This window comes from Chanos chanos, chromosome 15 (genome assembly GCF_902362185.1).
Source record: "Chanos chanos chromosome 15, fChaCha1.1, whole genome shotgun sequence".
Taxonomy (NCBI): Eukaryota; Metazoa; Chordata; class Actinopteri; order Gonorynchiformes; family Chanidae; genus Chanos; species Chanos chanos.
Window position 1 is genome coordinate 15,862,885 of NC_044509.1, and position 15,169 is coordinate 15,878,053.

At 40.5% G+C, this 15,169-nt stretch overlaps 2 protein-coding genes across 4 annotated transcripts; both read left to right on the forward strand.

Annotated features, from left to right (window-relative positions):
- The first annotated feature begins 790 nt into the window (after nt 1-790).
- Nucleotides 791-3,631, forward strand: LOC115828500 (zinc-binding protein A33-like). Its single transcript, XM_030792504.1, has 6 exons — nt 791-1,195; nt 1,588-1,683; nt 1,804-2,034; nt 2,143-2,165; nt 2,246-2,364; nt 3,090-3,631. Exons 1-6 carry the CDS (start codon nt 791-793, stop codon nt 3,629-3,631), a joined length of 1,416 nt encoding a protein of 471 aa, XP_030648364.1.
- A 4,216-nt stretch (nt 3,632-7,847) lies between these two features.
- LOC115828497 (zinc-binding protein A33-like) lies at nt 7,848-11,066 on the forward strand. Of its 3 annotated transcripts, none has more exons than XM_030792503.1 (6): nt 7,848-8,252; nt 8,682-8,777; nt 8,885-9,115; nt 9,204-9,226; nt 9,307-9,425; nt 10,525-11,066. In XM_030792503.1, the coding sequence occupies exons 1-6, from the start codon at nt 7,848-7,850 to the stop codon at nt 11,064-11,066; spliced, it is 1,416 nt and encodes a 471-aa protein (XP_030648363.1). The 3 variants fall into 3 exon arrangements, with proteins under 3 accessions (XP_030648363.1, XP_030648362.1, XP_030648361.1); XM_030792502.1 differs by lacking the exon at nt 9,204-9,226 and adding an exon at nt 9,227-9,252; XM_030792501.1 differs by lacking the exon at nt 9,204-9,226 and having other exon boundaries at nt 8,885-9,135.
- Nucleotides 11,067-15,169: the final 4,103 nt, after the last annotated feature.

A 15,169-nucleotide genomic window follows, 5' to 3' on the forward strand; every position in this document is an offset into this window, starting at 1 on the left:
TGAAATAAAATGTCTACACTACTAACAAAAGTGCCTAGTTGCCTGCTCTCTGTGGGAAATATCCTAGCTGGAATCTCAATTAGTCAATTATATAAGTGCATTTCACACACAGTTCTGTAATTCTGAGTTCTTGAGTTTAGTTAGATTTGCTGTGGTTTGCGAACTAGGGAGAACGGATTGCTGAGAGACTGTACTGATGTGATTCCGCCATCTAGAGGCCAATGAATAAAGTGAAACAAAAAGTCAGTTTTAACAACTGTAACTCTTGAGATTATTGAGCATTCTGTAAACTTTAGTTGTCAATATTTAATAAATATGAGTCTCACCCTTCCCTTGACCGATTTTCTGTTGAGTTAAATCAACAGAATCATGGGCATTTGTGTTAAAGTATGGAAAAACTATATGTCCTGAAACCCTCTAAAAGGAGAATTACTTGCTCTTTGAAACTAATCTTTAATGTATCAAATCAGGGACCAATCAGAAATCTTTCTCTGTAACCCCACCCCCTGTCACACCCTGCAATAAGGAAGTAAAACTCACCTAGTCAGTCAAGTTCTTATACACGGACACCTCCACTGTAAAAAGTAAAACTAAACTCTAATCAGTAAAACAAGAAGTCTAATTATTTGGAAGCTGACAAACACTAAAGGATTTATAGTGTGTACATCAGAGTGGACGTCAGGAAGAAGACAGAAATTTCTGAAGTTCATGTGAGTTTCAATGTTTTTCATGGGAAAGTGAAAGTACAGTTGAAAACGATTTCACCATCAAAAACGATTTCACCTGTAAAATGGCTACCAAACTCTCACTGTCAGAGGAGGATGTCTCCTGCCCTGTGTGCTGTGACATCTTCAAGGATCCTGTTGTCCTGTCATGTAGTCACAGTGTCTGTAAAGTTTGTCTGCAGAAGTTCTGGAATAATGAAGGATCCAAGGAGTGTCCAATCTGTAGGAGAAGATCATCCAGAGATGACCCTCCCCGTAACCTTGTGTTAAAGAACCTGTGTGAGCCTTTCTTACAGGAGAGAAGTCAGAGAACTTCAGCAGGGTCTGAGGAGTTCTGCAGTCTGCACAGTGAGAAACTCAAACTCTTCTGTCTGGATGATAAACAGCCCGTGTGTTTGGTATGTCAGGCTTCAAAGAAACACACAAATCACAAATTCCGTCCAATAGCTGAAGCTGCACTTGATAACAGGGTAAGAAAAATGCTGTGGTAATTACACAGTTAAGTTCTGTTTAACCTTTATATATTTGTTAAATAAAATGTGTTCAGTATTCAAATTAAACTAGTCGAAATATCTAAGTACAGTGCTAATGTATGTACGGTAAAATGAAATCATCAAAATTAGGACATAATTTTGTAATTTTATTTAAAAAAAATATGTTTGTATATCTGATATATAGTGGATGCTGCTTTATATTCAATAATTACTAATCATCTGTTTAAGATTATTAGGTCAATCTATGTTAAATCTGTGTCATGTAACAGTGAAAGGTCAGATACAGTCTCTGTGTCTCTGATCAACACAGACCAGGTCAGCTCAGTGGAAGTGGAGACTCTCTCTAATGATGTATCACTTCCCTCCAGGAGGAACTTAAGACTGCACTGAAACCCTTACAGGTGAAACTGAAGATCTTTGAAAAAGTCAAACTGGCTTGTGATCAAACAGCAGAGCACATTAAGGTGAGAAGAATTAGTAATGAGAACCATCTAGTCATTTAACACATGAATAATTGTGAAATATTCAGTTTCATAAATATAGTGCATTATAATAACCGTGTATTTTTCTGTTTCTCATTTCAGACTCAGGCCAAACACACAGAGAGACAGATCAAAAAACAGTTTGAGAAGCTTCATCAGTTTTTACGAGATGAACAGGCAGCCAGGATAGCTGCACTGAGGGAGGAAGAGGAGCAGAAGAGTCAGATGATGAAGGAGAAGATTGAGGAGATGAGTAGAGAGATATCATGTCTTTCAGACACAATCAGAGCCATAGAGGAGGAGATCAAATCTGAAGACATCTTATTCCTGAAGGTAAATGAAAATAATATACTGTCCCACTCCCCACCCCCCCACACACACCTCTCTCTCCCATTAATCATAAACATTCAGTACATCATGCCATTATATCTCTTTTCACAGAACTTTGAGGCCACAAAGAAAAGGTAATCCTGCTGTCTGTGAGCTCTCTGTTTATCTCTGATACCAAACCAACAACAGCACTGACTCCTGAATGTTATTCCAGAGCCCAGTGCACACTGCAGGATCCACAGACAGTTTCAGGAGCACTGATCCATGAGGCAAAGCACCTGGGCAACCTGAAGTTCAGAGTGTGGGAGAAGATGCAGGAGATCGTTCAATACAGTGAGTGTTGGTCCTGGATAACAGGGGGGAAAAAACATACTTGTGTGGTGCATTATGAAAAAATAATGGATTCATGTTCTTTTTCCCACAGTCTCAGCTGTCCACAAACCTGGATACAAAAGTTTGTTGACAAGAATATGACAGGTTGTCAGATGAGTCCAGGCCCTGATCCTGATGACTTGTCAGTATGTAGTTTTATGATGTGAGAGAGGTCTGATGATGTCACTGAACCACACATTAATAATAGTTTTTACCTTTGTCAAAGTTTTCATCAGACTTTGGTGTGGTAGCAGGATGATGGAGACGTCCAACCAGACAGGAGACAGAGAAGAGACAGACGCTCTGCATGACACAAACCCATGACAAATAATGAATGAACACTGTGCAGCCTTGGTTCATATTCTACCACCTACGATCATATACATCATGACAGTTACTCTTATATACTCTCACTTCATGGGTTATTTAATGGACTAATAGAGACAAATTTTCTGACATTAATCCCCAAGTCAAAGGTCACGGGACTCTGAGACAACTTTGGGTTTAAGTGCCAAAGTAGTCGAACTCAGAACTTAACCCTAAATCCACAATAAATTCATCTCAAACTCTCTCTCTCTATCTCTCTCTCTCTCTCTCTCTCTCTCTATCTATCTCTCACTCTCTCTCTCTCACTCTCACTCTCTCACTCTCTCTCTCTCCCACTCTCTCTTGCACACACTCTTCAGCTCCTGTCATTCTGGACCCCAACACTGCACATCCACAACTCATCCTGTCTGAGGATCTGACCAGTGTGAGATTCAGCGATGAGAGACAGCAACTTCCTGATAATCCAGAGAGATTTGATACATGTGTATTTGTCCTGGGCTCTAAGGGTTTTAACTCAGGGACACACTGCTGGGATGTTGATGTGGAGAATAATGCATTATGGTACGTGGGTGTGGCCACAGAGTCAGACCAGAGAAAGGGCGATGCAGTCTGGAGTGGAATCTGGCGTGTGTGGTATGTGAGTCAGAACTACTGGTCATGGTCCTCAGAACAGCCTTTCAATCTCCTCACATTTGATGAGAAACTCCAGAGGATCAGAGTGCAGCTGGACTGGGACAGAGGAAAAGTGTCATTTTCTGACCCTCTGACTAACACACACATCCACACTTTCACATGCACTTTCACTGAGAGAATGTTTCCACTTTTTGGTAACATCTGTAATCTCTCTCCTCTGAGGATCTTACCAGTGCAGTGTTGTGTTAGAGGCGAACAGCACAGTTAGAGCTGATAAATGTCTCTAGATGAACTCAGATCACACACACACACACCACTATGTTCAACTCATCATAATGTACATTATACAGATCTGATCAAAGTTACAGGATGTTGTTCTAATTTTTAAGTAATTTTTAATTTTCTAAGAATTTGTCTTTTGAATGTAGAGTAAAAACTTTATGAACTGATCACTGATCAAAGTTATGATCATACATGTTGTTCATGGACATTACTTTGTCAAAGTAATGATGTCAAAAAATCTCTTCATATTGGAACAATGTTACATCTGGTCTTCTGGGCAGAAATGCACATCACAGCGGCTTGGATAAGAATGACAATCTGTTTTTTATGTCTTTGAAAATAAAAAAAAAGGTATATATTTTTGGTCAGCAGATTGAAAATGACCTTGAATCTTGAATGAAAGGGTATTTCACATTTTTAAAAAAAACTGTAGAACAAAGCAGTGGGTGAAAATGTAGAGAAATGGACTGATCTCTGTGTGTCTGTCACTCATCCATAAACTACAGAGATCAGAGTCTTCACAGGAGAGAACACATGACTGACAGATGAGAATATTAAAAACACCACACACACCAGTATTTTACTCACTGGGAGTACTGGGACACTGAGACTGTTTTCAGTCATTAACTGTGTGATAATCTCCATTTGTTTATCAGATTAACTTCGCAACGATATTCTCCCATAAATATTCCGAGCCCAGTGAAAGACTGAAATATGGGTGTCATACCTCATTAGACCAGCAGAGGGAAGAATGTCTCAGTCTGCAAAAAGTGAAAAACAGGAGGGTTTTTTGTCATTTTCATTTGCAATGGAATGTACAAGTGTATATGTACTGTATGCAATGTAACGTGTACTAATATACATTTCACACCACGGTGTGTGATGCAGATCTATTATAATGTTAAAAAATCTTTTAAAAATAGTCCCTTTTCATTTTCATTTTGCATTGTTCAACAACACTTTATTGCTTCAACTAAGTTTTACACTGATAAAATTCTTTATTTTAGTTTGTCCCACTCACATCTGTCCTGTTACTAGGTCAGTCAGTGACTCTGTATAAGATGGAGAAACCCAGTATTTAAATAAAGAGAAACTCAGTGTCTACACCTGTGTTGTTTTCTGATGGGAATGAGGAAAGTGGGGGTCACAGAGCAGCTGGAGGTTGACACATGAACAGAGGGGTTTAACCAGTTTTGGGATCTGATCCTTTTCTAAATGACCCTGTCGGTGAGGATAAGCAAAACAGCACCTTCCTCTCAAATATGTCAACCACAAAAAAAGCCTCTGATTTTCTTTCTTCTTTGACATTATCACAAAACCATAACAGAAGGTTTCTACAGGAAACAACTTTTTGAAGGAGAGAATTAGAGGCTCTCCATGTCTGTGTGGCTCAGGATCACAGCTGCTAATGGGTTAAACTTATCATATCTGAGGAACATTGAAGTGGATGTCAAACCTAAGGGCATGACACTGTTTGAATGTGTTTTTTAGTGATAAAGGAACCTCACGGCTCTCACACAGCACCTAGTCTCACTGACATGATTTATTCTACTGAATTTCAAAATCAAGACCTGAATAAAATAAAGAAATATAATGATCTCAGTTAATCATAGACTTTTATTAATAAATATACATAAAGACATAAATATGTAAACATAACTACACAAGGACACTAAATAAACTATAAGAAGAGAATCTCAGAGAAGGTCATTTACATTTTCACCAAATCGTAAGTGGGTAGGTGTATGAGACAGAGGGTTAGGGGTGTAACAGCAAAATAACAGCTCTGTACCCCTGAACTAGAATAAACAGTGATTCATAACAACATGGAAATAAGTTGTGTTGTGTTTGAGACACACACCTCTGTCCTCACAAAGCCCTGAACAGACTACAGTGTTATTGTCATATATGTTTCTAAAATGATATCACTCTCAAACATATCATAGGAGCTATATGCGATGTTCTATGAAATGTTTGTCTTGTGTTTGGAGTTGTGCAACAGCTTCTGGATTCACACATGTCACGTGGGTGTAGGTGTGGGTAGTGTTTGAAAGGGAATATATTCTCCTGTTCACCGGTATGGCGGCATGGAGATGGGGTGAGTAGGGTCTGTGCATTTTTTGTTCACTGCACTTACTGTTTGAATGCTCATGATCTTGCCTTGCTTTGCCTGGCTGTGCTAGTATTCAGGTTTGACATCTGAAACAGTCTTGTTTTTATTTGTGGATATAAACGATCGAACGTAGATGCCTGGAAGCTGGATTGTTATTGTTTGAAGGGAGACAGCGGTGCAATCTTCTCTCACTTAGCTTCTCAGTGACTTTTTGGTTTGTTTGTCGTCACTGTACACATAACAGAGAGACATCTGTGGTTGACAGAGTGAAGAGGTGAGAGATTCTGATGACTGTTCTCATACAGTGTATGTGGGGAGGGAGAGGGAGATTGACAGTGTGTTGACAAAAAGAGCTCTGTTCATTTCACATACAGAGGTTACGGTCCACACTTGTAAACTGGTCTTCAAAAGTTCTCAGTTGGCTGTTCTCTGCAGTGCATAGACTAACTGGAATTTTAAATGATTAGTCAATTAAATGAGTACATTTCACACAGAGTTACGTTATTCTGAGTTCTTGGGTTTAGATAGCTTCACTGTGGTTTGTCGACTGGGGAGAACTGTTCATTGAGAAAGAATGTGTTGGTGTTATTGCACCATCTATTGGCCAATGAATAAAGTGAAACAAAAAGTCAGTTTTAATCCCTGAAACTCTGTGCTTGTTGTGCATGCCGTAAACTCTAGTTGTCAGTATTCTGTAAATGTATGAGCCTCACCTTTCCCTACACCGAACTTCTGTTGATCTTATTCCTGATAAACACTCACCCACACTGACCCTGTAGTGTCCTAAACTGTGTATCATTATTTTTAGACATTTCTGCCATTACTCACAGTCTGTTCTATTTTCTCATTCATATACTCACTAATTCACACTGACTCTGCAGTTACCTCAGATGTATCTCATTCGCCCCAGACTTTCTTCCGAATTTTCGCTCCAGAGATTTCTTCCTATTTTAGCCAAAGTCTTGCTCTGCACAGTGTCCTGTAGGGCTGCTTTGTGACATGGTCTATTGCACAAAAACTGCTATACAGAATTTAATGAATTATTGAGATGAAGATTTTAGGATGTCCTCCCAACACTCATTAGGTTGAGATAGTGATGTCATTGTTCTCTAACAAAAGAAATTCCAGTCAAAGCAAATAGGAGGCCCTGGTTGGCATGTATGGCATTGATATGATTCTGTATCGTTGGGCATCAATGTTTTTTAAAAGTGTTGAAAATAGTAAACAGGCACAACGATGACTTGAGGTAGCTCTTTTGTCTTTATTGAACAAAAGGTAGAGTATACAGCAAAAACAGAGAGCAGGTCATCAGAGGCACCCAGACAGAGTCTTGATGGTGGAAGACTAGCCTACAAGGTCTCACACACAGAGATATACCCGTGCAGCCAAGGACTTTTGACCTTGACGCCCATAGATAATGAGAACTTCTAACCTGTCGGGCATGTGCGTGAGAGGAGTGAGAGAAAACGAATGCATGTCGAACACATTCCATTCCCTTAACAAGATATATACCTGTGATCGTGTTTTACCAATACACCTCCCTAAGAGTCCGGAGATGTCCGGTGATGGTATCCAAAGTATTCAGCTAGGCCCCACAGTATGAATACATGTAGTATGACCAACAGGGAATTTGCTCACTGTGACAAGCTAAAAATCTAAATGTCTTGATGAGCTAAATCAGGGGCATTTGTGTTAAAGTATGGAAAAACTATATGTCCCGAAAAGGAGAACGGCTTGCCTTTGAAACTGATCTTTAATAAAAGAAATGAGGAACCAATCAGAAAACTTTCTCTGTAATCCCACCCCCATCACACCCTGCAAGAAGGAAGTAAAACTCACCTAGTCAGTCAAGTTCTTATACACGGACACCTCCACTGTAAAAAGTAAAACTAAACTCTAATCAGTAAAACAAGAAGTCTAATTATTTGGAAGCTGACAAACACTAAAGAATTTACAAAGTTTGTACCTCAGAGTGGATGTCAGGAAGAGGACAGAAATTTCTGAAGTTCATGTGAGTTTCAATGTTTTATCATCTGAAAGCGAAAGTACAGTTAAAAACGATTTCACCATCAAGAAAGACACCTGTAAAATGGCTACCAAACTCTCACTGTCAGAAGAGGATGTCTACTGTCCTGTGTGCTGTGACATTTTCAGGGATCCCGTTGTCCTGTCCTGTAGTCACAGTGTCTGTAAAGTTTGTCTGCAGAAGTTCTGGAATAATAAAGGATCAAAGGAGTGTCCAATCTGTAGGAGAAGATCATCCAGAGATGTCCCTCTCCATAACCTTGTGTTAAGGAATCTGTGTGAGTCTTTCTTACAGGAGAGAAGTCAGAGAACTTCAGCAGGGTCTGAGGAGTTCTGCAGTCTGCACAGTGAGAAACTCAAACTCTTCTGTCTGGATGATAAACAGCCTGTGTGTTTGGTGTGTCGGGATTCAAAAAAACACTCAAACCACAAATTCTATACAATTGATGAAGTTGCAATTGACAACAGGGTAAGAAAAAATTGCAGTTATTAGACATTATAACAATTTTACGTTTTCTGAAGGAAAATGTATTCAAAAGTGATTTGAAACTGGGAGAACAAGTTTTGTGCTACACTACTCAAATATCCATGGTACATTCAAATCCCTAAAACTGACGCAGAATTCTTTCTTTGAACACTATTGGGTCAGTTAATACCACTGGGTCAGACTGTTTCAAACCTGTGTTATGTAGCAGTGAAAGGTCAGATGCAGTCTCTGTGTGTCTGTCATCCTGTGTCTCTGATCATCACAAGCCAGGTCAGTTCAGTAAAATCTTGGCTGTGTAGTTTATAGAGGATGGGTCAGTGTATCAGACACACACACATACATGCACACACAGTGCAGTATGCAAGTAGAAAACACAGAGACTCTCTGTGATGATGCATCATTTCCCTCCAGGAGGAACTCAAGACTGCACTGAAACCCTTACAGGACAAACTGAAGATCTTTGAAAAAGTCAAATTGACCTGTGATCAAACAGCAGAGTACATTAAGGTGAGAATAGTCTAACCATTTTGACACAAAAGAATAATTGTGAAATATTCAGTATCCTAAATATAGTGTAGTATGATAGTAGTGTATTTTCATATTTCTCATTTCAGACACAGGCCAAACACACAGAGAGACAGATTAAAGAGGAGTTTGAGAAGCTTCACCAGTTTTTACGAGATGAAGAGGCAGCCAGGATAGCTGTGCTTAGGGAGGAAGAGGAGCAGAAGAGTCACATGATGAAGGAGAAGATTGAGGAGATGAGTAGAGAGATATCACATCTTTCAGACACGATCAGAGCCATAGAGGAGGAGATCAAATCTGAAGACATTCCATTCCTGAAGGTAAATGAAGATAATATACTGTCCCCCACCTCTCTCTCCCATTTATCATAAACATTCAATACATCATGCCATTTGATCTCTTTCACAGAACTTTGAGGCTACAAAGAAAAGGTAATCCTGCTGTCTGTGAGCTCTCTGTTTATCTCTGATACCAAACCAACAACATCACTGACTCCTGAATGTTATTCCAGAGCCCAGTGCACACTGCAGGATCCACAGATGCTTTCAGGAGCACTGATCCATGTGGCAAAGCACCTGGGCAACCTGAGATTCAGAGTGTGGGAGAAGATGCAGGAGATCGTTCAATACAGTGAGTGTTTGTCCTGGAGAACAGGGGCCCTCAGTTACAGAAAAACATCAGAACTGCTTGTCTTATCTTAACCTAAGTTTAAAAGATAGGAAAATCCTGTCTTCCTATTGCAGAGGCAATTCCTAAACTCGTGGCTGTGTCCTATACTCTCCTAGCTACAATTCTTCAGTTGGCAGTTGTCCTGTCATGCCTGTGTCCATGCTTAGACTGCACACGAGACCGGCTGTATCTTTGATTAGAATGTACCGTTAGGCTGCTCGAAATGCACTAGCCATAATATCAAGCTCTCATTGCTATTGTAGACGAAAAAGACGGCGTACAATTTTAGCCACAAGGAGTTGGAGGCATTAATCGTGTCGGTGGAGGAGAGGAAACCCCACCTTTTCTGGAAGTTTTCTTCTCAATTATCTAGGGACACTTGACAAGTAGAAGTGGTGGCGGACGCTGTCACATAAGTTAGCAGAGTTTTGAAGACTGCAGACGTAGTTTTAAAAAAAGGTGGGGCAGTGGTCTACCATCGCAACCAAAGCGAAGAAGATAAGCGCTTTTTTTTTTTGCTAAAGTATCAAGGGAAGACAGGTGGAGAGAGAAAAACAAAGTGCATCTGGAATCTGTGCAACCACTACCAGAGCCCAGTGCCACCGTGTAGGCCTCTCCAGAGCCAGACGTAGCACATCGATCAAATTCAAAATTAATCGTCTTGTTAGTCAATATTTACCCATTAATACATGGTCTGGGAAATTATAAGCGTCATCATATGGTTTGAGTAGCTTTTCAATCATTACATTTCTGTGCTCATGTTCTTCATCTTCATTGCCATATAGACTTAACAAGAGTGCTGCCGCCATTTTTTGTCATTCTAAATTTATGTTCTATGCCATCGTAATTTAGGATTCCTAACTAGGGAAATCCCTAATTTACACTGACAACATGTTTTCTCTGTAGGTTCACTCATCATTTTCATACACGCACTTTCTTTCTGCTACCATGAGACTAAGTTTTTCTACTGAGTTTTTGTAATGATTTGGAGCTTCTGGAACTTCGAAACACTTCAAATGAAAGTATGTTTCATCTCTCTGTCTCTGTTCTCTCTCTTCAGCCCCTGTCATTCTGGACCCCAACACTGCGTTTCCACAACTCATCCTGTCTGAGGATCTGACCAGTGTGAGATTTAGTGATGAGAAACAGCAGCTTCCTGATAATCCAGAGAGATTCAGTCCATGTGTATTTGTCCTGGGCTCTGAGGGTTTTAACTCAGGGACACACTACTGGGATGTTGATGTGGAGAATAATGCACTATGGTATGTGGGTGTGGCCACAGAGTCAAACCAGAGAAAGGGAACAGGAGTCCATGGTGGAATCTGGCGTGTGGGTTATTCGTCTGGGAGATATTGGTCATACTTCCAAGGACAGTTCGGAACTCCCCTCACATTCAATAAGAAACTCCAGAGGATCAGAGTGCAGTTGGACTGGGACAAAGGAAAAGTGTCATTTTCTGACCCTCTTACTAACACACACATACACACTTTCACACATACTTTTTCTCAGAGAATATTTCCGTTATTCTGTAATGTCTGTAAACTCTCTCCTCTGAGGATCTTACCACTGCAGTGTTGTGTCAGAGTGGAACAGCACAGTTAGAGCTGATACTGTCTGTAGATATACTCAGAGTACACACACATCATTATCTTCAACTAATCATAATGTATATTGCTGGCGTCTCAGCCAAAATTATAGAGAAAAATGTTCTCAACTAATTTGGAAAAAATCTTACATCTTGGCTGTGACTCAAACTTGTGGATGAATCAGTGTTTATGTGTGATAGAGCTGCATGTGTCTCTAACATTCAAACCCACATATGAACATGTGCAGTGTAGTGAAGTAGCTTATGGTGTCTCTGAATGAACTGGATAAAATTGGCTGAAATGTTCATCACAGTACTTAAGAATAAGATTATCATTCCTTTTTTACAGTTTTGGAAAATAAATAAAAATGATTCATATTCAGCAGATTGAAAAGCATTTTGAATGAAAGGAGATTTCCCCTAAAAACAAGGGGGGGGGGGGGGTGTCAACTAAAAGAAGATTCAGACCAAAGCAGTGGGTGAAAATGTAGAGAAATGGACTGATCTCTGTGTGTGTGTCACTCATCCATAAACTACAGAGATCAGAGTCTGCACAGGAGAGAACACATGACTGACAGATGAGAATATTAAAAACACCACACACACCAGTATTTTACTCACTGGGAGTACTAGGACACTGAGACTGTTTTTAGTCATAAACTGTGAGATGATCTTTATCAGATTTACTTCACCATAATGTGCTCCTACTCTCCAACAGAGCCCAGTGAGGGACTTTATATGAAATATAAATGTCATACCTCATCCCAACAGCAGATGGCAGAGTATCATTCTCAGCAAAAAGTGAACAAGATTTTTTTTAAATCAATGTCCAGTTTTATTTTACAGTTTTAAACAATATCCAGTTTTATGAATTGCCCAGTTTTAAACAACATCTAGTTTTAAATATCCACGTTTAAACAGTGTATAATTTTAAACAGTGTCCAGTTTTAAATATAGAGTTTCAAACTGTAATTTCTGTAAGCATTGTCTAGTGTTACGTCGACACACTGCTGAGAGAAACAGAACAGGTTTTCAAGACTAACATGAAATTACTGATGAAATAATATCATTCGACTTTCAATTATGACTATTCAAGGACAGAATGAAATAATATATTTACATACCTGATGAATAATTAACTCAAAACAAAAGCTTTTCTTAACTCACATCAATATTGCACAAATGACACAAACCTTCTAATGTGTATACATATTCTGACAGCCATAAAGTGTTTAAAGTTAAATGAACAGACTTGGAGGAAAAATAAACAACTTGTGAAATACGAATAAACATTTTGGTTCATATCAAGAACACAACCAAAACTACCTTTTATCACCTCCGTAACATTGCTAAAATTAGGCCCTTTCTAAGTATGGCTGATGCAGAAACCATTGTTCACACATTCATCACGTCTCGCCTCGATTACTGCAATGTTCTGTACTCTGGTCTGCCTGCCTCTAGTACCAATAGTCTTCAGCTGGTCCAGAATGCTGCTGCTAGGATTCTGACCCGAACGAAGAAGTTTGATCACATTAACCCTGTCCTGGCTTCCCTTCATTGGCTCCCAATTCATGCAAGGGCAGATTTTAAGGTCCTCTTATAAACGTATAACATTGTACATGGGCTTGCGCTGGAAACCGAGCCTTTTCCTTCCGCTCTCCCTTCCTTTGGAATGGTTTACCTAAAGAAGTTAGAGAAGCAAACTCTCTCAATACCTTTAAAACAAAACTATAGACTTATCTATTTTCTCGAATTTATGCATGATATAATTTTGATTTGACTTTGTTATAGACATGTAAAGCCCTTTGAGACTATAAATAGTGATATTGGGCTCTAAATAAATATTATTATTATTATTATTATTATTATTATTATTATTATTATTATTATTATTAATTTAATAACAAATAAATAAAACCAGTGAATTTTTACATTTTGCATGTAAGTGTATTGACTGGATATTTTGAGAATGAATTAAAAAAAAAAAGTCTTTTGGAGTTTTCTGTCAGAGAGATGATTTCTCTTTCTGACAAAACAATGAACGTTCACCTGTTCTGATATATTCTTTTCTTACTGAAATGTTCACTGATTTTTCATTAAAACAGCCACTTCCTGTAATTGTTTCAGCAGGTTCCCACATTGGCCACTAGAGGGAGACATGATATATCACAGGGTTTAGGAAAAAGCACTTGTCTGCCATTAGCTGCACCTGTGTCTTGTACATTTTCTATATTCAAATGTTGCATTTGTTACTTTTTTTTATTATTCAGTCTTGGAATTTGACCGGCAAGTTGTGGTTGCGTTTTTTTGTTTGTTTGTTTGTTTTTTGAGCGTTTGTCTTTGGTTGTGTGTTTTTTCTTCTTGTATTTCAAGTCTTTTTTTGACAATTGGTCTGGACATTGTTTTTTTCAAACTCTCCCTGTGTCTTTTGGAGCTTTGTCTATTTTTTACCCATTTGTTTGTGTTTGTGTTTGTGTTAAGTTCAGGTTCGGTGAAAGAAATCACATTATCAATGAGTAAAACCCATATGTGAGTGAATGTCTGTGTCATATGAAATATTAAAATATCAGAGAAGGTTTCGATCCTTAATACTTTGTGTTTGTGTTGTCTTTAGGGAGCCCCTTTTGGAAGAGAGGAGGACATACTCTCTGTATCTAGCTGACATAAGATCTTAGCTGCACAGCTGGGTTAGACATACAATATCCAGGCGACACTGAAGTGGATGTCAAAAGTATGGGCATGACTGCCTGAAAGTGCTATTTCTTTAGTGGTAAAAGAACCGCATGGCTCTCTCGCAGTGCCTCATCTCATTGGCATGAACATTTTCAGCAGGTGCAGGCAGCTGGTGCATGTTGACTTTGACAACCTGTTATGTGGAGAAACTACGCTGAAAGTCGAGAGAAGTGTTCCAACGGGTGCTGGATGCTGATCTGGTGGACAAGATGACTTTTGCATGGACGGCTGGAAGGGAGGTTGTTCACATCTCTGTCTCATCAGTAGCTGTGATCATGGCAAGATTAAGGGGCGTCTAAGACAGGCACTCCAGTGTGTTTAGAGCCATTTGTGTGGTGCCCTCTCTAGTGACATCCTCAGGTAACCTCTTCCCAGCACAGGTTATTCATTTCTCTTAAGAAGATCTATGGGCACAACCCAAATCCAGATTAGACTCTCCGTACTCTTCTGTTGGCTGTGTAGACACTGATGAGCCTTTTGAAGTCCAGTTTCTGCTGATCACAGGTGGTATGCCTGAGCTGAAATCAGAGTTGATGTTACAAACGTAGGAGCGAACCCAAATGCAGGCACAGACTGGAAAAGAAGGTTAAACGGGTATTTATTGTGGTATGAGCTATGGGCAGTGGGGTGATGAGCAGGCAGGCAGAAACACTCGGTGACGGAGGCTGATGGAGGTGAGGCCGGTGAGTGGGAGATGATCAGAAGACAACAGGCAAACACAGAGCGGAGAGTGTGGCTAGAGGTGAGGATTGTGGTCGAAGATCAGGCAGGTACGCAGGCAGGCAGGTACGCAGGCAGGTACGCAGGCAGGTACACAGGCAGGTACACAGGCAGGCAGGCAGGTACACAGGCAGGTACGCAGGCAGGTACGCAGGCAGGTACGCAGGCAGGTATGCAGGCAGGTACGCAGGCAGGTACGCAGGCAGGCAGGCAGGAACGCAGGCAGGTACACAGGCAGGTATGCAGGCAGGTACACAGGCAGGTACGCAGGCAGGTACACAGGCAGGTACGCAGGCAGGTACACAGGCAGGTACACAGGCAGGCAGGCAGGTACGCAGGCAGGTACACAGGCAGGCAGGCAGGTACGCAGGCAAGTACGCAGGCAGGTATGCAGGCAGGTACGCAGGCAGGTACGCAGGCAGGTACACAGGCAGGCAGGCAGGTACGCAGGCAGGTATGCAGGCAGGTACACAGGCAGGTACATAGGCAGGCAGACAGGTACGCAGGCAGGTATGCAGGCAGGTACACAGGCAGGTGCATAGGCAGGCAGGCACGCAGGCAGGTACCTAGGCAGGTACGCAGGCAGGTACGCAGACAGGCAGGCAGGTAGCGGGGGAGCAAACGATCCGGTGCTGACTGAGACAATGAACTGGCAGAGAACAGACGA